This window comes from Prionailurus bengalensis, chromosome A1 (assembly GCF_016509475.1).
Source record: "Prionailurus bengalensis isolate Pbe53 chromosome A1, Fcat_Pben_1.1_paternal_pri, whole genome shotgun sequence".
NCBI lineage: Eukaryota > Metazoa > Chordata > Mammalia > Carnivora > Felidae > Prionailurus > Prionailurus bengalensis.
Genome location: NC_057343.1, coordinates 70,221,715 through 70,248,962, shown reverse-complemented (window position 1 = coordinate 70,248,962; position 27,248 = coordinate 70,221,715). Strand labels below are relative to the sequence as shown.

Below are 27,248 nucleotides of genomic sequence, written 5' to 3'. Positions count from 1 at the left end.
ATGAATAAACATTAAAAAAAAAAAAAAAGACACCCAACTGAAGGAGGGAGAAAGGAAAACATCCTGGAGCTTTGGGCCGTAGAAAGGAGTCATTCTGTGACTGCTGTGTTGTGCCTGTCATACTGTGGGGGCCGTAGGTAAGTGTGGTGTTCAGTGACAGGCAACTTGAGTTTGAACTGGATTTGATCACACCAGTCACTTCTATACATGCGCCCAGTTTTTGTAGTTTATTATCCAGATAGCATGGTTTTCTGTTCCTAAATTCAAATAAAATTTTCACTTGACAAGTGAAATGCTTTAAAAAAATTTTTTTAATGTTTATTTTTGAGAGCGAGATTGCAAACAGGGGAGAGGCAGAGGGAGGGAGACACAGAATCCGAAGCAGGCTCCAGGCTCCGAGCTGTCAGCACAGAGCCCGATGCGGGGCTCAAACCCACCAACCGTGACATCATGACCTGAGCTGAAGACAGATGCTGAACCGACTGAGCCACCCAGGGGCCCCCGACAGGTGAAAGTTTGACAGTTGTCCTGAGTCTCTTCCTGTCTCTCTTGGCTGTTGCCAGTGCTCTGCCCACCCCTGGCTGGCTGAGGAAGAGGAGGGGTCATCAGGGCCTGCGAGGAGGGCTATGCAGACCCAGCATGGCCCTTGCCTGGGGTTGTTCTGCTCCTGGGAGACTGTGCAGGCCACCGCCTCTTCAGTTCCTGAAGTCTGAACTGTTTTCACTCATTTGGGTAATTAATTAGAGACTCACGAGTTTCAGAGCACACATGCGAGGTGTGAATGGTGGTATATAAATATTGTTGGAAACCTCTGTTGTGCTTTCCCTTTCTTTTTTTCTTGTCTCCTGATTTCAGACTTTAAGCAGTAACTGGAATGACCAGATTGGTTCTGGAACGACAGTGTTTGCTGGCCTGCCGTGGATATGCATGTTTTACTTATTGTATATTACAGGAGAAGGTGTGGGCGCTTGAGGAGATGGAGGTGTGAGACTTTCAAAGTCTAGATGTGTAATTAAAAATGCATGCAGCCTATTGTTCTCACAGTCTCTTGAATAATGAAAATTTGCCACCAAATAGCACTTACACTATATTCCATTGGGTTGGGCCCATGCAGCCTTTGTCTTTATGCTGAACCTATTATCATCACTGTAACTGGGCTCCATGGGTGGAGAGAAGGGAGTCTAGTGAGGTGTGAGAGGAAAGAGGTGTTGCCTAATGCTTGAATCTTAATAAGCTGCCAGGGTGGGTCCCTATATTGGGGTGTGGAGTGCAGCTAAGGGCATGGCAGAGGTGACTGGCTTGGGGAATGTGACAGTTCCTGATCTTTGATCGGAATTTCTACCATCTGTTGGCCATTCTTTACCTTGGCGACCATCAGTGATTGACTTGCTTTTCCTGCTTGTTCTTTGCATACTCCTTTAGTCCAGGCTCTTGAGTCCTGCCCAAGCTTCAGTGTCTGGCCTGAACCCTCCTCAGGCCTCAGATCCATTTAATGGGAGCATCTGCCAGATAGTCCTCTAGAACGTCCCATGGGAACTTTGCAGTTGACATGCCCAAAGCAGTGGATTTTTCTCTCTGATGGGCAGGCTAGGTTTGTGTGAAATCAGAAGTTACCATTAAGGAGGCATCTGGGTGGCTCAGTTGGCTGAGAGTCCAACTCGTGATTTTGGCTCAGGTCACAATCCCAGGGTTGTGCGATCAAGCCCCATGTCAGGTTCTGCACCTGAGCCTGGAGCCTGCTTAAGATTCTCTGTCTTCTCTGCCCCTCTCCTCCTCTTGCGTGTGCACTCTCCCTCCCCCCCCCCCCAAAAAAAAACAAACAAAAATTAGAAAAGAAGTTCCCATTAGGTAGGAAGGGATTGATTAGAAGGAACTTATTTAAGGCAGAGATAGTAACTTAAAGCAGGAACATTTGAAAGGGCTTGGAAAACTGCAGATGCCCCACCCCATCCCTCACCTGGGGTCTGGAGACAGCGACCTGGCTGCATTGATGAACAGCTCAATTTAAATTTCTGAAGTGCAGGATCCCTCTTAGGCCATGCATTGGAAGATACCTTAAAAATGTGGCCAGTGCTTTTATAAGGGTGAACATGTCAAGAATATTAGGCCCTTATATGAAGCTGTGTTTTTAAGGGCACCGTGTTGAAGGCCCTCATGAAATCACCAGTGGTCTCTAGGACACACAGTTACCAGAACATTTCTCACCAGTGGCTGTCTCATTGCTCCTGTGGTGGGAGCACACAAGGGGTTGCTGAGCAGGTGGCTATTTGGAGGAAGAGTGCTGTGGGCAGGGGAGCCAGGAGCAGCCTGCCTGGCGGCTAAGGAATGCTTCTGTGCGAGACTTGCTTGCTTCCCTGGCCTGTGCCAGAACCTGGTAGAAGAATCTGGAATATGCTGGTTGCTTCTAGAAATGCCTGACCTAACATTGTTACACTCACTCTAAGTAAATTAAAACTTGGAAGGGAGAGTAGAATGTGTGCCAGGAAATGATATGACTTGTCCATTTTATCGTTTTGTGATTCCTCTGTGTTGTTTTCTTAGATTTTTGGCTCGTTACTTTAAACAAAACTGATTTTGGAGTCACTTCCAAATATCTGTGCTGCTGCTTTCTCTTTTTGCTCTTTGTTGGATTCAGTTAATCTACTTTACGGAGAATTGGTTTTGGAAATATTCCATTTAAGTACACAAATGTAATAAGTTGAATCTCCAAAAAAAAAGAAAATTCATGTGCAGTTTATATACATGGTCAGATGCACAGCTCTTTAAAAGACTTATTTGAGGGGTAATTTCCCAGATGTTGGTAAATTGGATTTTTTATGTTGTGGAGGAGGAGGTACAGTGTTCTTTAAGAACGGCCAGATTGTTGATAGAGCACCCAGAGGAGACACTGATACTGGCCTAGGCAGAGCCCGTCCTGGGGACACTGAGGGTTTGAGTTTGCTGGGGGCTGAGTGGTTTCACCCGTTGTTTCTGGGTTTCTGGTTGCACAGAGAACTGGCTCAGTAACCTGTTGGGTCCTCCCAACACTGGGGGCAGCTTTTTCCTTGGGCAGTGGCCTCCTGTCCTCTTTGATATGCTGTCACACTGCTTTTTTTCCATGAGAATTCCCTTTCTCTGAGCAATAAACAAAAGCTTTTTCTTTGTGACTCAAATAGAATTTTAACAGTTCTCTTTTCCACTTTTGCTGCCTTGTCGAGGTTGGGAGATCATCCGCGTTGATTCCGGAAGTCCTCTCCTTGAGAGCGAGCTCGGATGTCTCCCCCTCTCCCCCTCTACCATGAGCCCAAGGCTCTGCTGCCCCTCCCCCGCTCCCTGCAGAGGGGTCCTTCCCCTGCTTTAATGGGTACCCATCTGCACTGTGGTTCAGCCGAAGGGGAAGGGGCCCTCAGTGGGACAGCAGGCTCCATGCCCATGCCCACCCCCACAGGCAGCACGTGGTGGAGGCCTCCTTCCCTCCACTGCCATTTGGAAGGCATGAGCTGCATCCCCCAGAACAGCCCAGAACAGCTGCAGCTTCTGGGAGAGGGAGCAGCACATGTGTTTTCTCTGAGAGTGATTCTCACTTTGCAAGTGTCCGTCCTTGCGTTTCTGGGGAAAACAGACACGGTACGTTGAGTCCCCAGTTATCAGACTCCAGGCTGACCGTGGGCAAAAACAAAACTTTTCTTTCGGGCGGATTGAACAGATCTGAAAGTAAATCTTGCTTTCAAATCACAAGGGAATACATTTCATTTTGCAATCAGTCACGGGGGAAAGTCGTAGGCTCAGTGCCAAAGATAATATAAAAGATGTGCTTTGAAATGTTTCTGAGGAGGGGGACTGGATCCCTTTCTCTCTCCTGAACACACTGTCCTAGTGTAATTGAAGAAAGTCCCCGAAGACATTTGGCAGCTCCTTTTTCTGTTTTTCTATCCAGAAAGCTGAATGAATTAAAATTCCAATTAGGCTAAATATTTTGCTTCACCAAAAAGAAACTCAACTCTGTTTTTTTGGCTAATGCTACCTATAAATTAAAGTAAGTATTAATTGTATTTCTCGTTCTGTCTCAACATCCATGTTCTGCATATTTAAACTTCCATCTGGAGGATGAAAACGCAGCTGAGGCATTTAGATAAAATAATTATGCCATATGCTTTCTTTTCTAAAACTTATATATTTCTGAGTAAACTTCTAAAAAATGGTATGATATATGATATCACAGATCTTAGATTATGTAAAGCGAGGCTGTTTGGTATGTAATTAAAGGGAAGACTCATTCCCAGGGAGCTAAGTATACTCTTTCCTCGTTCAGTAGTTCATGCAGCCCAGCAGGACTTTTAGGCATTTGAGTAAATAAAGACATCTGCTTCAAAATAAGGAAAATGGACTGTCAGAACTCATCCTTTTATTGAATCCTGCCTGGGAGGAACATATTTTGCCAGGTGCCAGCCAGAGCAACGAGGCGGGCTCTTTTGTACGAGTCTGTGATCGCGCTGTGTGCATTTTCACATGCGGCAACAGGGTCTTCCTCGTGGGGGCGGACACAGGGCTGGTGCTGGGGCTGGTGCTGGTGCCGTTTCGTGCCATGGTGGGACGTGGGGGCAGAAAGCATTAGTCTTTGCCCTCAGCCGTGGGTCATCTGACCTCTGAGCCGCAGGGCTGCTCGGTGAGGTCACCTGGGATTTGCACACCTGATCCAAGCACAGCTTGAGTGTTTTCAGGAGCTCATCATTAACAAACTTGGTATAGCTTGAGAACGTATGCGTGCATCTAACTGTTCACTCAGAACAGGACTGTGCAGAAAATAGCGACGGCTTGAAGCAGCCCGCAGGTTGGAAGGAAGAAGCAGAGGCTGTACAATCAGGCACTGAACAGACTAGCGCAGTGCAGAGTCCTTTGCGTCAGAAGCCACTTGCCTTGAGGTTAAACTCCACGCGTGGCAATAAGAGTCTAAATATGAACTTGCACTCCTGTATTTTAAAATACAGCATTTGTTTTTTGTGAATCTACCAAATCCATAAATTATCTTGTAACACTGAAGGCACTTCCTTAAAAATTTGCAGTACACAGTGAAGTTTTTATTCTTTCTCAGCCATACTCACCTGACTCGGTCTTGTCTCTTTGGGCTGAGTCTTTCTCAAATACTCAATACACTAAGTTTTCAGTAATAGTAATCACTGCTTTTGGGGTGCCTGGATGGCTTAGTCAAGTGCCTGACTGACTCGTGGTTTCAGCTCAGGCCATAATCTCACGATCTGTGGGTTCAAGCCCTGAATGGGGCTCTGCATGGACGTGTCGGAGCCTGCTTGGGATTTTCTCTCTCTCGTTCGCTCTCTTTCTCTCTCCCTCTTTCTCTGCCCCTCTCCCACTTAAGTGCTAGCATGCTCGCGCTCTCTCTCTCTCTCTCTCTCTCTAAGTAAACTTAAATAATTATTGCTTCTGATTTTATGGTTTTTGTGGTCGGTATTTCTGATATATGTCACATAATGGCTGCTAAGATTTTCACCTAGTGGAAAGATAATCTTGTGATTACTAGAAATGTTTCCTTTGCAGAAGGAACACATTCATGGCATGGTTATGGCATAGAACTTGTTCAACCTGGCAGTTTATAAGTCTCGACTGTGGTGTTTGCTGTCTTATTAGGATAGATGCAAGGGAGGAAAGAGCCTTTTACCTTCCAGGGAACTTTTTTCATGCTTCTTTTCTCTGATGTAGAATATTTGTGAATGTATATCCCTGATTACCTTGTAAGTGTCTTTAAATGTAAACAGAATGGTTTTATTCATCTCATTACCCATGAGCATTCAGCATAGGAACTTCCTGTTTGGTATCAAGTCGTGTCAACTTTGTGTTGATGGTAAAGAGAGAAATATCTCAGTACCTATCTGGGGAGACTTAACTACTAAAACACACACACATGCACACACACACACACACAGTTACAAGGCAGCCCTTTTGGAAAGAGACAACCCTGTGACATAAGCCCTAAGACGACCATTTTCAGGACTGCCCAGTTGGTTCTTTCCAATTTACTAAACGATATTAGGACAAGAATTCTTAAACTGGGCATGGTGGAGTGGGGCATGTGAATCCCTCACATTATAGGCAAATGTTTTGTAAATCAGTGTATTTTCCCAGCAATCAGTTTAGAATCCACTGGTTTATAAAAGGAAACCAGTTAACCAGTTAAATATTAAGGATAGTTACATTAGATATTTTCCTCACTGGACTCCTTTAGAAATTGCCGAAGTCTGTGCATTCACTACAGTGCTTCTTGTTTGGGTCCTGCCTCAGCCAGAATACTTAGATAGTGGCCCCAGCTCCTCACCGTTCTTGTCATTGGCCCGGCATCTCAACTTCTACAAGCGCAGAAGATATATTACCTGAGCAGATAGAATTATCGGGAGAATTAAGTGAAAAACTCCATATGAAGTACCTGGCTTTGCACTAATGTGAAATGATGGTGGGGACCCTGCCTCCTTGACCAGGAGGAAGACACTAGAAGTTCTCGGGGCTGTTCCTTCCTAAGGGAGCCTGTGGCTGCCCCCACTGAAAGAGAATGTGGCTGACCCCGCTCTCCCCTCCTTCGCCCAAGGGAGTCACTGCAGGGATGGAGGAGAGCTCACTGTCCCGGAGAGCACTGTAGATGCGGCAGGCAGGCAGGCAGGTGAGCGAATCCTGAGAGTTGGTAGGGGGGCAGGTGGTATTAGTGTGCAAGATGAAAGTGTTACATATGTGGAGACTCATACTTCATATTCATCTATTTCCAAGTGCACCTTTTATTCTTTAGAAATGACTTTTGGGGCCGATGCCTCTCGTTAGATGACAGCTCCTCTCCCAGGCATCGCGGGCACTGAGAGGTGGATGGATTGCCCCAGCACTGTCCCCTTCCTGCTGCCCTCTATTCCTCGGTAGGGACCACCGCTGCTTTCCTGACCCTGACCTCTTGCAGGTGCTGGGATTGTGTGGTGAGGTCATGAAAAGTCCCGTGCCTCAGGATGGTGCTAGAACCTACTCTGTTCTTCCAAGGTTTGAAATTATTCAAAGGCAAAACCATTTGACCTCCTTGCTTGCTATCTTTATGTAGATATTAAAAAAATTTTTTTTAAATGTTTATTTAATTTTGAGAGAGACGGACAGAGCAAGAGTTGGGGAGGGGCAGAGAGAGAGAGAGGAAGACAGAATCTGAAGCAGGCTCTAGGCTCTGAGCTGTCAGCACAGAGCCTGATGCAGGGCTTGAACCCATGAACTGCTAAATCATGACCTGAGCCAAAGTCGGACCTTAACCGACTGAGCCACCCAGGCGCCCCTTTATGTAGATATTTTTAGAGGAAGTTAATTGATCTATTTCTTCACCCTCCCCACCCCCCCCAACTTTCTGCCTGTAGTTCTTGTTCTTTTTTTTTTTAATTATTTTTTAACATTTATTTGTTTTTGAGAGAGAGAGAGAGAGCGAGAGCGAGCACGCGTGCGGCAGGCAGGCAGGCACAGAATCTGAAGCAGGCTCCAGGCTCTGAGCTGTCAGCACAGAGCCCGATGCGGGGCTTGAACCCCAAAACTGTGAGATAATGATCTGAGCTGAAGTTGGACTTTAACTGACTGAACCTAGCCACCCAGATGCCGTGTTCTTGTTCTTTCTTGAGTAAATTTTAATTCATACAAAGAAATGATCTTTTTCATTGCAGATTTTCAAATTTGCTATCATGAAATATTTTGATGTGTTTTATTTGCATTTAAAAAATTTTGGGGTGCCTGGATGGCTCAGTCAGTTGAGTGTCCAACTTGATTTCGGCTCAGGTCATAAATTTCATGGTTTGTGAGATGGTGCCCCACGTCGGGCTCTGTGCTAATGGTGTGGAGCCTGCTTGGGATTTGCTCTCTCTCTCTTTTTCTCTCTCTCTGCTCCTGCCCCACTTGTGCTCTCTCTCAAAATATTTTTTTGTCTATAATTTTCTTTCTTTATTGTTATATTTGCAAATTAGTGTGAACTTGTTTTTTCTTGATTACAGTAATTGGAAGTTAACTGTCATTTAAAAAATAATTTCTCATTCTGCTATTTTCCATTGATTATACATGTATCTTTAGCTTTATTCTTTGCCTTTCTTAGGTTAATGTTTTTCCTTTCTGGTTTGTGGGTTGAACACTTTCAATATTCTTTCTTTTTTTTTTTTTAATTTTTTTGCTTGGTAATGAAAATATATTGTGCTGTTGAGTTTTCCTCTGAGTAAATTTTTGGTTGTATTGTATAGCTTTCGGTGTCCAGGCATACCTCAGAGATGCTGCGGGTTTGGTTCCAGACCACTGCAATAAAGCAAATACCGCAGTAAAGGTAGTTGAATGCACTTTTTTGGTTTGCAAGTGCATGTAAAAGTTAGGCTTCAAAAAATGTTATGTTTATACCGTAGTCTACTAAGTGTGCCATAATAGCATCATGTCTAAAAAAGCAACATACTACACTTTAATTAAAAAAGACTTTGCGGACATCTGGGTGGCTAAGTCGGTCGGGTGTCTGACTTCAGCTCAGGTCATGATCTCACGGTTTGTGGGTTCAAGCCCTGCGTCGGGCTCTGTGCTGACAGCTCAGAGCTTGGGGCCTGTTTCAGTTTCTGTGTCCTTTCTCTCTACCCCTCCCCTGCTTGCGCGCGCGCGCTCTCTCTCTCTCTCTCTCTCTCTCTCAAAAATTAACATTAAAAAAATTAGAAAAATACTTTATTGCTAATCAACACTAACCATCTTCTGGGTTTTCAGCAAGCTATAATGTTTTTGTTCGTGGATGGTCTTACCTCGAATTTGATGGTGTTGATGACTGCTCACTGATCAGGGTGGTGGTTGCTGCAGGTTGGGGTGGCTGTGGCAGTTTTTTAAAACAACATTGGAGTTTGTTGCATTGATTGACTCTTCCTTTTATGAACGATTTGTTTGTAGCACGCCATGCTGTTTAATAGTATTTTACCTAATCGGAAATTTGGAAATTTGCCTCTCAAATCATGCTGCTTTGTCAACCACATACTATTCTAAATCCTCTGTTGTCATTTCAGCAGTCCTCACAGCATTTTCATCAGGAATAGATTCAAGAAACCACGTTCTTTGCTCCTCCATGAAAACCAACCCCTCATCCGTTAAATGAGATGGCAGCAATTCCGTCCCTTCTTCGGGCTCCTCTTTCAGTTCTGGTTCTCTTACTGTTTCCACCACATCTGCAGTGACTCCCTCCCCTCAGGGCTTGAACCCACAGTGTCATCCATGAGGGTTGGAATTCACTTCTTCCAAACTCCAGTTTGTGTTGGTAATTTTGACTTCTTCCCATGAATCATGAATGTTCTTAGTGGCATCTAGAATGGTGAATCCTTTCCAGGTTTTCAGTTTACTTTGCCTAGATCCATGAGAGGAGTTACTACCTCTGGTATCTACAACCTTACAAACTGTATTTGATTATTAAGACTTGAAAATCAGAATGACTCTTTGATCCATTCCATGGCTTCCAGAATGAATGTTGTTAACATAACATGAAAACACTATGAATCTCACTGTCCATCTCTATCAGAGCTCTTGGGTGACCAGGTGCATCATCAGTGAGCAGTAATGTTTTAAAAGGAATCGTGTGTGTGTGTGTGTGTGTGTGTGTGTGTGTGTGTGTAGGTAGGTAGGTCTCAACAGTGGGCAAAAGTGAACCACGTTCTAAACAGATGTGTTATCACTCATGCCTGGTTGATCCATGTACAGAGGACAGCCAGAGTAGATAGCAAATTCTTAAGGGCGCTAGGATTTTCAGAATCCTGTTTTTGGAATAGTCAGTGAGCACTGGCTTCACTCTAAAGTCATCAGCTACATTAGCCCCTAACACGAGAGTCACCTTGCCCTTTGAAGCCAGCAGCGACTTCTCCTCTCTATCTATGAAGGTCCATTGTGACATCTTCTTCCAATAGAAGGCTGTTTCATCCACATGGAAAACCTGTTGTTCGGTGCAGCACCTTCTGTAGAGATCTTAGCCTGGGTTCGGGATAACGTGCAGCTTCAACGTCCGCACTTGCTGCTTCACCCGGTACTTTCATTTATGGAGGCGGCCTCTTTCCTTAAACCCCATGAACTTCCCCCTGCTAGCTTCGGACTTTGCTTCTGCAGCCGCCTTACCTCTTCAGTTCTTGTCAAATTGAAGAGAGTTAGGGCCTTGCTCCGGATGAGGTTTTGGCTTAATATGGGAATGTTGTTTGTGGTTGGATCTTCTATCCGGACCACTCAGACCTTCTCCAGACTGCTAATCAGCAGTAAGGCTGTTTTGCCCTCTTATCATTTGTGTATTCACTGGAGCAACACGTTGAATTTCCTTCGAGAGGGTTCTGTTGCATTCACGAGTTGGCTCACTGGGACAAGAGACCTAACTTTAAGTCTGTCTTGGCTTTTCACATGCCTTCTTCACTAAGCTTAATCATTTCTAGCTTTTGATTAAAAGTGAGAGATGCATGGCTCTCTCATTCATTTGAACACTTAGAGGCCGTTGCAGGGTTATGGATTGCCCTAATGTCAATATTGTCGTGTCTCAAGGAATGGGGAGGCCAGAGGAGACCGGGAAATGGCAGGTCGGTGGAGCAGTCAGAACGCACCACATGCACTTGCTGAGCTCCTTGTCCTATGTTGGAATGTTTGATGCTCCAAAACAATGACAGTGGTAACATCACAGATCACAGACCCCCATAAGAAATAACGGTAATAATGAGAAAGTTTTTGAAAGATTGCGAGCATTACCAAAATGTGACACAGAGACATGGAGGGAGCAGATGCTGCTGGAGAAATGGCGCCAATGGACCTGCTGGACGCAGGGTCCCACGGGCCTTCCGTTTGTGAGATTGCTGTATCTGCGAAGTGCCGTAAAACGAGGGATGCCTGTATGTAGTTTCCAACATCATTTTGGCATATTTGTGGTGGTGGTGGTTTTGTTTGTTTGTTTTTTTTTTTTCCTTTGATCTGAGGATTTGATCCAATGATTTTTAGTTGATTTGTTGTTTTTTCTTTTCTGTTTGTGCTGTTTCTGGGTTTTATTGCACAACTTTCCTTTTAGTTAATATTTATGTGTAGGGGTCTTTCTCCCAGTTCATTCTTGTTTCCAACACTAGAGGACCCTCCTTGCTTTTGTCCTCCTTTTAGGGCCTGGAGGAGAGAAGCCTGGATTCTCTTTCCTCTTCCCCTGTCCTTGTCAAGATGACCCCTTCGTGCTCCCCATGGATGTGGTGAATGATTCCCACTGCACTGTGATGGCCAGTGATCATGTCGGGTGAGCAGGGAAGGGAGTCCTGCTCACGAAGGGAGCATGAGGTGGAGAGGCTGAGCGAGGGCCCCGGGGCCTGCTGCATGCTAGGATCCGGCAAGTTCTCCTGCACCTTTCCTAGAACAGGAGCCAGCTGCAAGTGCCTTGTAGGAAGGTGGTGAGAACTGGTGGAAATGATGTAACGCATCTAGTACAGTGCCTAATGCACCTAAGATACATAGCAGGTGGTGCTGTTCCAGTCCTGCTCTAGCCAGGCAAATCACAGGCATTCTGTCCTACAGTATGCTTCCTGTGCAACTGTCTTGTGTCGCCTCACAGGTCTTTCTTGTTCCCTCCAAGAAGACTTCCTCTGGCTGGTCCCTGCTCTCCCCTTTAATCCGGCCAGCCTTTAGACAGTATTGATGGAAGCAATTTGCTGCACAACTTCTGTTTTGGAAATGTAAGACCTTCTTCCCTCTTGAAGCAAATTTGAGATGCTGCACTTGAGTTGGATGTGTTCGAGTACACACAGAGGATGAAGGGGATGTCATGGGAGAGTCCGCATGCTTCCCGGTGTACTGCCCTACACGGAGTTGGGTTGGTTTTCATAATGATCACCTGGGAGAACTGAAGGCCTGAGTGACCCAAGGGACTCTCCTATGATGGTAGGGTCAGTTTACTATCTAAAGTGCAATAGGGGGGGTAGGGGCTGAACTTTATGAACTGGGGTAGCTTGCCCGTGTTCTGAGTGCCCTTCAGGTAAAAATTTGGCAGTGTCTCACTTGTGGGGAAGAAAACCCTTCCCGCTGCTCTCTTCTTGACTAGGGAGACTGCAAATCAAAGTGGTAAAGGACAGATTCACAGGAGAAAGAGGTTTATAAGTGCGTGCACATTAAGTGATTGGAGGTGGCGGCTCATAGAGCTGACTTTGTAGGAAAAGTGGGGGTGGGGAGGACAGTGGGTTTATTTAGGAAAGACTATGGGTGTTTAGAAGAGCAAACAGGAGATAAGAAAGTTTGCAATAAGGTTTCTCTATAGACATGAATAGTCTTTCCTCCTCTGTCAGGACCAGAGTTGGGTTTTATGGGATTTGTGGTAGGTTTATGCCCTTCCTCCCTCCTGAGAGCAGACCCACCCCAAAGAGGGACTCTGAGGGCAGCCTCATTTCTCTGAAGTTGCTGCCTCAGTCAGGTAAGGGAAAGCTGGGAAGCCTTCTTTCTGTACGTGTTGAATCTGCAATCTTCTTCAGCTTCAAATAATCTTGGCACCAGCTCCAGGGCCCGGGTGGGTCCCCACGCACTGCTTTGCTCTGTGCCGATGCTCGCCTCTTTGCTGGTCTCAGTCTCCATCTTGAACTTCAAAACCGCATTGCCAGCTGCTGATCAGCCGTGTCTCCCAGAGTTTCCCGCCAGCGCCGCAGGAGTGCAAAGGGCTGTCTCTGCTTCCCTCCCCTGTCCACCTAGTTGTCCTCTTGCCGACATGTGTCTTCCTGGAGCCCTCATTCACCGGGGCTCAATAGTGGAGCATCTTTGATTTGCTCTTGGTGAACGGTCATCAGTGACACTTCTAGAATGCCTATTAAGTCTGGCCCTGACCTTCCACTCTGATTGATCTTTCTTTCCTTCTCTCTCCATTTATTGTCGTGTAGGTAGTTGCTGGTTATTTTCTGCTGTCCAGAAGTTTTGGTGATTTCCCATTATTGATTAAAATGAGTCGAAACTCCCGTCAACTGGCATTCAAGGACATTGGCCTCATTCTGGGCGGCTTTAGTGGTACAGGATCGCTTGTTGGTTCCTGACCATCTACTTCTCCTCCCCATCCGTGCCTGCTGGAAACACACGCCCTGCCACCCCTGCCCCGGGTCACCTGTCACAGTCCTTCAGAGCAGTGCAGGCACCTCTTCTCTTCTGGATCCCATCAGAACCTTCTTTTCATTCCGAGCAGGCGGCATCTCCCGAAATCCCACCGCATCTCGTGTCTCTATTGTGGTAGACACCACGGGCTGTCTGATCATGGTTATTTGCCCACTTGTCTGTTACGTAAAGTTCCTTAAAGTCAGAACTCAGGTCTAACTCGTTTGTGCCTCCTCAGTGACACCGTGCGCACGGTAGGTGTCTGCATCACTTAAGAAATACTCGCATCTATGAGGCAGAGGCAGAATTACATGAGCTTTGAGGTCAGGTGCCGTGCTCTGAACCTTGAGTACCACTGGAAGGTGGCGTGAATGTCTAAAGCAAGGTAGGGCTTGGACTTAGATGCCAGTTTCACAGCCTCCCAGTGGGTGTGGTTGAAGTGGGGGCACTCTGAAGTTACTGTGGTAACAATAGCTAAAATGTGGAGGCACAGATTATGTACCAGGCACACCCCTCCAAGACGGATGTGCAGATGGGGAAATAGAGTCTCACAGCAGCCGGGGGACTGGACTCAGGGTCATAGTGCTGGTAAGGGTCAGAGGCAGGATTCAGATCCTCTCTCACCATTCTGTGTTCATGCACACCATCTTAGCAAGGAGGGTGCCTTTGCTTTAAAAACCATATTCTCAATCCCGTGTGTTCTGTGACTCCCACTTTTTTAAAGTTTATTTATTAGATGCCAGAGAAAGAAAACACATGCATGTGAGCCAGGGAGGGGCAGAGAGAGCAGGAGAGAGAGAGAGAGAGAGAGAATCTCAAGCAGGCTCCCAGCTGCCAGCCCAGAGTGGGACTCAGGGCTCAAACTCATGAACCGTGAGATCATGACTTGAGCGGACACCGAGAGCTGGATGCTTAACCGACTGAGCCACCCAGGCGCCCTGACCCCAGGTTGTTTTAATAAAACCTGCTGTGTTGTTGATGTCTTTGGGCTCAGCCTTTATTATGGCTCATGGATCTGGAGGCCTCTGAATGCAGTGCAGGTGCAGAGCAGAAGTTTGTTTTAGAATTCCTGCTGTAAAAATCCTGTTAGCTGAGCGGGGTCCACCCCTTCACTGCCTTGTTTTAACCTTTTTTCTGGGTATCTGAGGGTTGTTAACATGGGGAGCCCTCAGTGTGGGGACCAGCTAGGTCACTGATCAGATGCTTAGGAAGTGGTTACAAACAGTTCCGAGCAAGCTTGCCTGTAAGTGGTATCATGACTGATGTTGTGTTGACACCAAATTACTTTCTGCAAGCAGAAACTGCCTAAAGCAGACTCAAAGCCAAATGAGGAAAGTGCTGTGTTTGTGGCTCATTATGAGAGGCTAATTTCCCTAATATGTTAAAAGTTACTACATCTGAAAAAAAGTCGGAAACCCAGTAGAAAAATGGACAAAGGATATGAATAGATGGTTCACAGAAAAGAAAATAATACGTGGCTCTTCAGTATATGAATGTGTTCAAGCCACAGTAAAAGAAACTCTCCTTTTTTATTTTTCCTACTTACGGATTCTGTCTTCATTTTCTAGGGCTGCCCTAACAAAGTAGCACAGCCCCGGTGCCTTCAGCAGAAAAATGTATTTCCTTGCCGTTCTGGAGGCTGCAAGTCTGAACTCAAGGCATCAGTTGGCAGGATTGGTCCCCTCTGAGGCCTCTCTCCTGCCTTGTAGACACCTGACTTCTCCCTTCTTCACACCGTGTGCACCTGTGTCCTGTCTTAGAAGGGCGCCAGTCACATTGGATTAGGGCCCACCCTAATGACTTGATTTTTAACTTCATTACCTGTCTAAATACCCAGTCTCCAAATAGAGTTGACCCTTTGAACTGCTGAGGTGTGCTTACAGGCAGAGTTTTTACAGTTCTGTAAATTTATTGCCCAAACAACCTTTTCTCTAGCTTTATTGTAAGACTGCAGTGTGTACTACATGTAACATACATGTTATGTTATGACTGTTATTAATAGTCAACAGTTAGTTGGCTGTTCATGTTCCTGGTAAGGCTTCTAGTTAGCAGCAGGCTGTTAGGAGTGAGGTTTTTGAGGTGGATTCATGACTTCAGGAGGGTGTGTGGGAGGGTGGCAGTGTCCCCAGTCCCTGTGTTGTTCAGGGCTCAGCATTACAGATCTGAGGTCCTGGGGCTTAGGGCTTCAGCATATGAATTTGGAGAGGAGAGCAAAATTCAGTTTATAACAATGACAGAAAAACATTACACCTAATTGGCAAAGGAAGGAAGAAATTAGTACTCCTTTGTTGTTGGAGGCATTATAAACTGAGACAGGTTCTTTGAATTGTAATTTGTCATTATTTGGTGAAATTCTGGGGGATTCCTTTGATCTCAAAATTTGCCTTCCAGGAACTTCTCAAAATGACAGCATGTTAGGGTTCTTCTTAACGCTTGGCTCATGACAGCAAAAGACTGGAAACAACTCAATGTTGTCACTATGGCATGCGTTAGTTATGGTTTAAGAAAAGAGGAATTTCTTTTTTTTTTTTTTTAAGTTGATTTATTTTGAGAGGCAGAGAGAGCAGAAGAGGGACAGAGGAGAGAGAGGGAGAGAGAGAATCTCAGGCAGGCTCTGTGCTGTCAGTGCATAGCCCGATGCGGGGCTTGAACCCACGCACTGTGAGATCACGTCCTGAGTTGAAACCAAGAGTCGGATGCTTAACCGACTGAGCTACCCAGGCGCCCCAAGGGGGATTTCTTGATGGACAGATAGCGAATGCTCTAAGAAGAAGCAAGGTAGAGAGCGGTGTATAGAATGTTGCCATCTGCGTAGAAGGGGAGAAAGAATTCATGGGTATTTGGGTAAAATATTTCTCTGAGGTTACAGGCTGGACAGCTGGGGGCCAGGGGTGAGAGGGAAATTTCTCAATGTATACGTTCTGGTACCTTTTAAATTTTGAATCTTGAATTTATTAGAGGAACCGTTTTCTTTTGTTTAGGAGAAAATTGTATCACAAGGTCGTTTATAATTTACATTTTTTGAGGTGGTTTTTAAAAGTTTATTTATTTATTTTGAGAGAGAGCAAGGAAGGGCACATGAGCAGGGGAGGGGTGGAGAGAGGGAGAGACAATCCCAGGCAGGTCTGCACTGTCAGCACAGAGCCCCACATGGGGCTTGAACTCATGAACTGTGTGGTTGTGACCTGAGCCAAAACTAAGAGTCGGACGCTTAATGAATTGAGCCACCCGTCTACCCCTTGAGTTGAGTTTTAAAAAATGAAATTATTCTGATTAAAATCATTCTTGTCTTAAGAAGCTGATTTATTTTTTTCCCCCACAAGTCATGGTTTGGAAGGGCTGTGATTCCACATCTGGGCAGTGACAGTGCTTGTCACTTGATCACAGAGAATGGGTCAGGTGTGTCCCTTGAGCCGACCATCTTTCCTAGACATCCTTGCCTCAGAGCTTGTAGGGCAATAATTATTTTTTTTTCATTGTGGTGTAGAATGTGTATGAATCATTGTTGCAGATTTTATTTTGCTCAGATCCTCCCATGCAGAGAACTACTATTTAGTCTTGTTAATTGGGCTCTTTCGGTTTTACCAGGTTATTTTAAGGCATTTATGGGCGATGGTGTTGATAAAGCTAATAGCACTTTGTATGTGTTTAGTACCTTGAACTTTGCAAAGTGCTTTCACATTCATTATCTCATTATATTGTCAGTTGAATTGTGAGGTTTCGAAACAGAGAGATTATTACCATCTTTTTCTGGATGAAGAATTCGAAAGCTTCGATGCCTCGCAGTGAGTAAGTGATAACCTTCGAGCTGGAGGTTTCAGGGTTATAAACTGGCTGTGCTAAGAATAAGGAGAGAATTAATGGTTAGAGTTGGTGGTCCAGTCATACTTCAGGCTTATTGACATTGATCGTGTAGTTCAGGGGTTTTCAGTGGGGGTGGTTTTGGCCCCCAGAAGACATTGGTGATGTCCGGAGACATTTTAGGTTGTCAGGACTGGGGATGTGCTGTTGGCCTCTAGTGGGTAGAGGGGCAAGGATGCTGCTGACCAACCCCCAGGGCTCAGGACCGTGCCCCCACCGGCTCACCCAGCCTCGAATGCTGAGGATGAGAGAGCTCTGCTGTAGTCCAGAGGCAGTGAGTATGCCCTGCCCGCCACTCTCAAAGCCCGTCTTTTTTTTTATGTTTGTTTATTTTTGAAGGAGAGAGAGACAGAGTGTGAGCAGGGTGAGGCAGAGAGGGAGGGGGACACAGAATCCGAAGCGGGCTCCAGGCTCTGAGCTGTCAGCACAGAGCCTGATGCGGGGCTCGAACTCACCAGCTGTGAGATCATGACCTGAGCTGAAGTCAGGCACTAAACTGACCGAGCCACCCAGGCACCCCTCAAAGCCCGTCTTACCCTTTCCCCAGCTCATCCATTTACTGCTCCCTTTTGAATGTTTCTTTTGGGGTTGGTGGAGGTAGAAATTATTGGGAATCCTGACTGATGGGCCAGGTTAAGAGACCTTTTCTGTCTTGGGTTGCGTAAGCGTCGTGCATTGGAGGCATGATGCTGCCTGCCGGGTGTGCTGCCTGAGGCGGCACAATTTACACCTGCACCAGGGGCTTCCCTGTATCTGGAGATCTGTCCTTCACTCCGTCCCTGGTTTTCATACTATGCACAGCATCTCTGTCCTGATCCAGGTGGGGAGGTAGCACAGTTTTTCTTAGCACCCTTCTCTTCTGCTGGGAAAGAGAAACCAGCAGCTGGGGGTTCTGGTTTGGGAATTCTAGCCAGGAGGGGAGGAGCGAGGCAGAACCCACAGCTTTTAGGGCTCATCAGGACCATGGGGGAGGAGTCAGCCTACAGAAAGGGACAGTGATTGAACACAGGATGGGAGCTGTGGAGAACGAGCATCCAAGGGAAGGTGGCCACTGAATGATGGCGTCAGTGGGACTGGGGGTCGCTGGTGGGAAAGGGCTGTGCTGGGTCACGCATCCCTAGAATCACTCACGGGTTCCTCGCCACCAGAGCCGTGACCAGTATCCACATCACTAGGGGGCCTTCTTGCCTGCCTGCTGGCTGTGGGTCAGCCACTGTTGACAGCAGAGGCTTGGAGAGGAAATATCTGCCTGGGTCCCTCAGGTTGTAGGAGGGCTCAGGACCCACACCCTGGTCTGGATTGTCCCCGAGCCCGGGGGGCTCCTCACCACCTCATGGATGCTCCCTATCCCAAGTGCGGTGTGAAAATTGGCTTACTTGTTGGTTTTCAAGTAAGTATCGCTTTAGGATTTGTGTTTAAAAAAAGAACTCTGGGGGCGCCTGGGTGGCGCAGTCGGTTAAGTGTCCGACATCAGCCAGGTCACGATCTCGCGGTCCGTGAGTTCGAGCCCCGCGTCAGGCTCTGGGCTGATGGCTCAGAGCCTGGAGCCTGTTTCCAATTCTGTGTCTCCCTCTCTCTCTGCCCCTCCCCCGTTCATGCTCTGTCTCTCTCTGTCCCAAAAATAAATAAAAAACGTTGGAAAAAAAAAAAAAAAAAAAAAGAACTCTGGGGGCACCTGGGTGGCTCAGTAGGTTAAGTGTCTGCCTCTCGATCTCAGCCCAGGCCTTGATTTCAGGATTGTGAGTTCAAGTCCTGTGTTGGGATTCGCGCTGGGTGTGAAGCCTACTTAAAAACCAACAAACAAACTCTAGAAGTCATGGGGGCCTAGTGGCTTCAGGAGAGACAAAGGGAAAAGTCACGGAATGGACAGTGGTGAGGACACAGACACAAGCATTAGGCTGGGGCCTGCTTTCCTGGAAAGCTCCCTGAAGATTACGGTAGCCTTTGGGCTGTCGGAAATTGGCTGCCTTTCAAGGGGGTGGATGAAAGGCTGCACTGCTGTCCGTCCTCCCCTTCCCCCCAGGAGTCCTCACCTTTGCTCATCTCCCAGGGAACCTGGGCCCTGCACATCCCAGAGCTTCAGGCAGAGAGAGGGCAGGGACCTGTTCCGTGGCTGCATGCTCTGGGCGCCTCCTAGCTGACACTGGGGTGTGCCACGTGTGACGCTGCGGTCCCTGATCCCCACATCCAGCTGTTCTTGAGGATCACCACCTGAGGTTCTTTAGAAGGGGAGCCCCCTACTCCGACCACCGTGCCTTCCATCCGCTCCTTGAGAGATTCTGGTTCAGTAGACCCTGAACCTGCTGCTTCTGTGTGGCTGCCACAGGCCAGGATGAACTGGGCCAGCCCCGCCCCCGTCTGCACCGGGAGGGCTTTTTCCCTGCACGGGACTCACGTGCACATGCATTCTTGCTGTTACGCATTTATGAAATTTTTCAGTTCCAAGATAACAGTGAAAAATACCCTGAGGTTATTTAAAATCTTTCTAGTTTTGCTTTTGAAAAATAATTTCCTTTTTTTGTTTTCTTTTTTTCTGTAGGACACTAAATTGTGGATAATAATGGAATATCTTGGTGGAGGCTCTGCACTAGATCTAGTAAGTATCACACCTGACGCCTAAACACGCATGAGTTCTTCTCACTAAATCTGGGCTGTAGAGATGATTGTTTTTATCCGTTTCAGTTTCCCCCTTCAGTTGCATGAAAAAGGGACCAATATATAACCTTAAAACATACACTTCTGCTTCTAATAACATTACTGAAGATTTAAGGTCTGCTTTTGAAGCCAGTTGTGTTGTTTCCTGGGAAGCCAGTGCATTCGTCCATGGAAGTCATGAAGGATTTTGCTTGTCATTATCTTACATAAGAACAGTTTGTTAGCTTGTCTTCCAGAACTGGTTTTAACTTCCGTGGAGCTGATACCCCATTGCTGTTCCGTATTTCAGATGGTAGTTTAGCTTCCAAAATATGTGTGTCACATTTTCATTTGTAACTAATTAGAATCAGGAATTTGAAAACTTAAAAAAATTGATTTCAGGAGTAAGACAGGCAGGCAGAGGAGGATGATCACAGAACAGTGTCACGTGTCGGAGCCGTGGCCAGACCAGGCAGGAGTGCACACTTCGGTTCTCGGGTGCACACTCAGAGCCCTTGCTAGCGCTCACTGCGCGTGGGTGTTGGAGCCGGCCCCGCACCCGTGGTCTTGTCCCCGGCCTGGCCCGGACCTCCCTTGCCAGTAGTGGGTGCCAGCCCATGTGCAAGATAGTGGAATCTAGCGATGGGTTGACTTCCCAGCCGTGGTCTGCAGCTTGCTTCTCTTGGTAGAACATGGTCACATGTTGGCCTCTGACAAGGTGCTTACAAATAACTAGTGAATCATAAGCATTGCGTAGGTTGTCCTTGAAACACAGTATATGCAAAACAAGTTTTTAAAAAATGGACACAGTGGTTTTAGCACTTGACGTCTCGTCCCCACTGTGGTCACGCAGTGACACCTATGTCCGTGGCACTCTTTTCTTACCTGTCCTGGAAGGGCTGATTTTTGGGTGAGTGGTAGTTTCTGGGACAGGCCTCATCTACCATTTTAGTGTTAGTAGGTGGGTCCTGTCTGGTGGACGCTTGGAGGATGGTGGGTCTGCCGTTCTCCCTGACCTCAGAGGGATTGCCGGAAGAAGCTGTGTGTCAGGGGTTACAGTCTTACATAGGTTTTATCCACTAAGGAAAGAGATGTCCTGTGGTTAAAAGATTTCTTTTTTACAGTGGGAGTAGGAGTTAGTAGTTTTGGGGGAAGGTAAGCCTCTAAAACTTGATGTATCTCCAAAGGTATTATGCACCCAATTTTATAAAATCACATAATGTTATAAACCATAAAAGCAATTGGTCAGAGTAGTGTTCAAAAGGAAGTTTCCAGAAGATTTTTTTTTAATGTTTGTTTATTTATTTTGAAGGGAGAGAGCAGGGGAGGGGCAGAGAGGGGGGAGAGAAAATTCCAAGCAGGTTTCGCACTGTCGGTGCAGAGTCCGACTTGGGGCTCGAACCCACAAACCGCAAGATCGTGACCTGACCTGAAATCAAGAGTCAGATGTTTAACTGCCTGAGCCACCCAGGTGCCCCGCAAGAAGAAAATTTAATGTGATATCAACAATTCTGTTAAAATGAGAAAAGCAATAGAAGAGCCAGATAAACTGTTTTGACTTGCTTTGCATCTTTTCCATAAATTCATACATGACACAAAGAGCTTTTCATTTTTGACTCTTTTGGGAAATACTACAGGAATGTAGAAAATTTTCTCATTTTGTGTAATTAGATTTATTGTTACCTTGAGTGCATCTCGTTTGTGACATACATGAAATTGTTTGCGAGGACTCTTCCCTCCAATGTGGACACCTTCAGGATGGCAGTTCTGGTCTCTCAGTGCTCTGGTTTATTCATTTTTAATGCCATGGTAATTGAATTTATTTAGTGGTAACTGTCTTCGGAAATTTGAAGTCTGTGAAATTTTAGACATTACAGTTGGAAGGAGGTATAGAGTTCTCCATTTAAAAAATATCTCCTATATTAGGGCTCCTGGGTGGCCCAGTTGGTTGAGGGTCCGACTCTTGATTTTGGCCCAGGTCATGATCTCATGGGTCATGGAGTTGAGTCATGCTCAGCGAGCAGCCTGCTTAAGATTCTCTTGGGTGCTCTCTCTCTAAAATAAAAAAATAAAAAAAAAAAATTAAAAATCTCCTGTAGTATCAGTCCCAGCAAACTGCCATCCACCTTCCACATTAATGGTCCTGGTGACAAGAACCAGGCACCCTTTGTTGGACATCCCTAATCATCTCATTTTAATTGACGGGCAAACGGAAACACTCAGAACTTTGGTGTCCACCTAGCAAATACAACTGGACTTTGGGCCTCGTTGTGTCCAGTGGCAAAGCTTGTAGCCTTCCCTGACCCCACATGTCCTTCCTGTCCCTCTTACTTCATTGTACCTTTCTCGTATCCCCTTGCTGTTGGCATGTACCCAACCTACAAAGATGAGGAGACTTTAATAATAGGATACAAGAACTATTTTTTTGAATGTTGAAAACCATTGGGATTATTTTGAGAGGGTCTATTATTTGTTTATAAAAGATTTTAAGAATGAGAATATTGTAGCATATACAGTTTGATACCGTATAGCTGAATGTACAGATTTTGGGCATTTCTCTGAAAAATTAAGCTTTTATTAAGTGTCTCTCTCTGTTAAGAGGCATAGTGCTAATATATGTATGTGTGACTTTGGAGGAGCCCCACAGGTGGGGTGTGTGGAGGGAAAGGAGACCAGGCAAGGACAGGGCTGTACCACCCCCAGAGCATGAAGGTCTTACTGGCTCTTTCTTCACCTTTTGCCCTCCAGATGCCTCTTGTCTCTTCACGCGCTCAGTAACTGAGTCCGCTTGGGCTGCCATAACAAATTACACAGGCTGGGGGCTTCAACAGCAAACATCGATTTCTCATAGTTATGGAGGCTAGGAAGTTCAAGGTCAAGGCACAGACAGATCTGGTGTCTTATGATATGAGACAGATTTCAGCATTTGAATTTTGGGTAGAGGGGTGGACACGCAGTTAAGTCCCTAACACTAATGAAAACTAAGGTTTCAGTGTGGTCACAGGTATACAGCTGTCTCTCTGTTAACCCCTCCCTGTTCTTGGCCACGAGCATGTTGAAGTGTGTATGCAGATTTTGTTTTTTGCTGTTTTACTCTGCATTGTGGTTAACAGGTCTTTTTACTTAGGCTCTGAGATATTAGTTAAATTTCTCTCATTGTATTTTTTTTTTAAGTTTATTTATTTAGAGAGTGTGTGGGTGAGCAGGGTTGGGAGGGTTGGGAGGGGGGCGGCGGACAGAGGGGGACAGAGAGAGAGAATCCCAAGTAGGCTCCACGCCTGACTCGGGGACTCAAACCCACAAACTGCGAGATCATGAACTGAGCCTTAATCAAAGTCAAGAGCTGGACGCCCAGGCAGCTGAGCCACCAGGCACCCCACCTCGTGTTGACTCTTAATGACACTTTAGCCCAGGGCAGGAAGGTGGCCACCTGCCTTTAAGATTGCCTTTTAGCATGTCTGATAGTTAATTTTGTGGGGCTTGCTTTTAATTCTGGAATTGAGGTTCCAGGTAGAGGCCGGCTCCAGGTCAGGATGCGGGACAAAGAATTGCCTGGATGTTCCCTGGCAGGAAGTGGGGTGTTTTGGATGTAGGTAGGGAGCTGTCTGGGTGCTGAGAGGGCTTCCTCAGGTCCAGGCCACTGAGCCCTGACATACCAGCAGCGTCAGCTGTCGGAGCCCAAGAGAACTGCAGACCTGATCCTCTCTTGCTGTTCTGTACATTCAGAGGGGGCCCAAGAGAGGAAAGTGACTTTGCCCCAGGCTAAAGATGGTGGCTTCAAGATCAGGCTGAGATTTCTAGTCTGCAGCACGGCCTGTAAGTAAATCTTGGGCTTTGTGGATGAGACAAATTAAAGGACACAACTGAAAGACTTCATTACTTCAGCTTTTGTTAACACAGATCTGCTCTTTGTGAATTACTGAGAGGCTGGCCCATGCATGAACTCCCGGTCCTGTTGTCTTTGCCTGGGCATCTCTGTATCTGGTGGAAAATAAACTGATGCTGTTGGAGCGTGTGTGTCCCTTGGAGACTTCTCTTCCTCTTTCCTGAGGATGCATCCTTTTTGACTTTTGAAAAAAAATGCAATTGATTTTAACCTGTTAGAGCAGTAAAATATGGTATCTGGCATGAAGAATAGTATTAGACACAATATGGCTTAGTTTTTTTTAAGTTTATTGTTATTATTATTTTTAGTAACCTCTACACCCAGTGTAGGGCTCGAACTCATGACCCTGAGATTGAGTCGCATGCTCTTCCCACTGAGCCAGCCAGGTGTCCCCAATGTAGCTTAGTTTTTAAGAGTCATGAATGTTAGAGTAAAATAGGCATATGTTTTATTTTGAATGCATATGTGTGAAAGTGTTCAACCTGTTGAATTTTTTTTAATTTGAAAGATAATTAAATAATGAATTGAAATTAAATGTTTGTAGGATCCTAAGCAGACCCTGCGCAGACAGCAGAGAGTCTGATGTGGGGCTCAAACCCATGAACCGTGAGATCATGTCCTGATAGATCATGTCCTGATGGAAGCCCTAGAAGCCACTGTGAGAAAACGCTGGGTTCTAGTTTGAAAACCAGTAAATGTAGATAATTTCTCAAGCTCCATCTTCTTCTGGGGTGCCGTGACTTGTGAATGTAATGGGTATCATGCAGTTAAAGACTTTGTAACTTAAAACGGGATAGGTTTTGAGTGAATTCATTTTTCATTCAGATAATATTTGTTGTGTGCCTGCCACGTGTCAGGCGTTGTGCTAGCCCCTGGGAGTTAGTGCAGTCCCACTAACACGTGCAGAAGGCAGTCCCACTGGCACAAGCCGTATTCTAATGGGAGAAGACGGCTTGTTATATTGTACGTGGGAAAGTGCCATCAGGGGAAGAAAGCCAGCTGGGGTGGATCGGGAGGATTGGTGTGAGGATTAGGTCCGGACGGCCAGAGCCCAGAAGATCTGTAGGTGGTTAGGTCAGTCTGTGCTGCAGGAGAGCATCAGGGATGCGCTTGGAGTCTAATGAAGAAGGAACTGTGCTCCACAAAGTAGTCACTCAATCTGGCAGACATGTTTGACAAACTTAAAAATGAATATGCAACATGATTTTATTTTACTTTAATTTTTTAAATATTTATTTGTGAGCGAGCGTGAGTGGGGGTGGGGCAGGGAGAGGTGGGGACAGAGGATCCTAAGCAGACTCTGTGCAGACAGCAGAGAGCCTGATGCGGGGCTCGAACCCATGAACCATGAGATCCTGTCCTGAGCCGAAGTCGGACCCTTGACTGACTGAGCCACCCAGGCACCCCATGCAACATGGTTTTAAACGATCAGATGGTGTATTCATTAGTGTTAGGCTGAGCTGCTGTTGTAGTGGTCCCCAAACAGCATCTCACACAAGAGAGAAAAGTACAGTTGACCTTTTAACAACGTTTTAACTGCACATGTCCACTTACATGCCGATTTTTCTTCCTAGACAGGACAGTACTGTAAACGTATTTTCTCTTCCTTACGATTTTCTTACTACCATTTTCTCTGGCTTACTTTACTGTAAGAATACAGTACATGATACACAGAACATACAAAATGTGTGTTAAGAGACTGTATGTTATTAAGGCTTCCAGGCAACAGTAGTTAAGATTTTGGGGAGACCAAAGCTGTATGCCGATTTTCAACTACACAGGGGCCGGTGCCCCTAAACCCCTACTTTGTTCAAGGGTCAACTCTCTTTCCGTCCCACATGTGGGGTCACTGGGCTCCAGTCCACCTGGTCATCGGGGCCCTGCCCTGGAGGGTAGCTCTGCCATCTGTTACCCATGGCTTCCTGTGTCTTCGGTCACTGTCTTCTCTGGCTGCCAGTGTTTTCAGGGCCAAGACCAGGAAGGGGCAGTCGCTTCTGTGCATGTTCCACGGGTGAGAACTTAGTCACCCGGCCAAGCCTGCTGAGCTGCTGCAGGAGCTGGCACGTGTGGCCTTGTTGGGTGGCCGTGTGCCTGGCAAATCGTCTCTGTTAGAGTGGAGAGGGGAGAACAGACCTGGGGGAGAGGGAGTTCAAAGTCACCCAGAGATGAGACTCCCAGAGTTTTTTCCTGGGAGTCTTTCTTTTATAAAGATTATGTGAAGAGTGCGCAGTCCTCCTAATGAGAGAGAGCACCTTGTTTATATTACTTGGACACGTTCATGGTGGAGGGTGCTAATCTAGGACTCTGAGAACTTAGCCGGGTAAGAACTCTGGTGCAGAGAACAGCCGAATATCTTTTACAGCGAACTTTGACACCATCCATCGATCCTCTCCCTGTAAATAGACTGTCTCTCTTTGTCCCCTTCCGCCACTGCCCCCCGCCCATGGCATATAAATCATTGGTGGGTAGTGTTTAGGTCAGATTTAAAAGGGCATGGCCAGACACACATTAATCAGAGAGCCAGCTCCTAATGATTCAGGGGAAGATTTTTAAATTAGAAATTAAATAAGAAATCTCTGTTCTTCTTATCTCCCCTTGGTGGTGACACCAGGCGACTTTGCTGTTTCTTTCCTGAGACTTGATAACAGAAGGGAGGTGGTGGTTACTTCCAAGTGGCACCAAATGTTACTGATTACCTGCTTGGGTAGATACCTGCGGGAGGAGGGAATGGAACCCATGCTCTGAGGTGGGGTTTTGCAGGACTGGGTTACCCTTGTGCATTCCGGTGCATTACGGGCCAGCAGCCCTGCCTTCCCTGCCCTGTTCTCCCGGGTTACCAGAAAAGTGCCTTTTCCTCTTTTTGAGTCTTAAAAATGTCTCTGACCCGTGAAGACTCAAAAATACATGTGGAAAAGACAGACCAGGCAGGGTTTTCAGATTGTGTTCTTTGGAACAGTAGTTCTGATGTGTATTTCTTGAAAATAAGACTCTTGGCCAGATAATTGTGGGAGAAAATTAGGTTCCGTGGAACAAAGTATGCAGCATGCTACCTTCCTCTGAGGTTATCTTTGGCAATTGTAATTAGAAATTGGGGGGCACCTCGGTGGCTCGGTCTCTTAAGCGGCCGACTCTTGATTTAAGCTCAGGTCATGTTCTCATTATCCTGAGATCGAGCCCCACATCGGGCTCTGTGCTTAACAGTGCAGAGCCGGCTTGGGATTCTCTCTCTCTGCCCCTCCCTCACTCTCACTCACTCTAAATAAAGGAAAATAAAATAAAAAAAGGAGATTGGGATCCTCCTTGGCAGGTTAGTTGACCCATGAGTGTGACCTCTGAGCGTGTAACACGTGGTAGGACCAGAGCGACCGGCGCGTTGTCCTGTTCGTGCATTGTGCACGGGGGACTGCCAAGGGGGACGGCTCGGTCCCGGCACGCGGCTGCCACTGCCAGAGTCCCCTGAGGTCCGCGGGTTAGGAGAGGCAGCCCAGCCGCCCCCCACCTTCCCTCTTTCATGCACTCAAGGGGGGTTCCCGGAGCCCCCAGCGGGGCCTGCAGCAGGGGCGGCCCAGCTTGCCCGATGGCTGGAAAGCAGCGCCAGTGGGAGTCCAGCCGTCATGAAGGGAAATGGGGAGCCTCACTTGCCCCCATCTTGGGCGCCATCTAACAGCTGTTCGGTCACCATCATCCGGCAAAGGCCCTGAGCACACAAGTAGGCCTGTCTGAGAAAGGGTACGTGTGTCTGTTGGAACGCTGCTCTAGAGAGTCTTAGCTGCCCTTCCCTTTGGATTAAAGC

At 46.5% G+C, this 27,248-nt stretch overlaps 1 protein-coding gene across 4 annotated transcripts in view; it reads left to right on the top strand.

Moving 5' to 3' along the window:
• The window catches only part of STK24 (serine/threonine kinase 24), a 121,239-nt gene that overhangs the window by 67,331 nt on the left and 26,660 nt on the right, over positions 1-27,248 (top strand). For all 4 annotated transcript variants that reach the window (XM_043582010.1, XM_043582027.1, XM_043582019.1 and 1 more), the window contains exon 3: positions 19,475-19,531. In XM_043582010.1, coding sequence (XP_043437945.1) covers positions 19,475-19,531 — 57 coding nt within the window. The remainder of the gene's footprint in view (positions 1-19,474; positions 19,532-27,248) is intronic.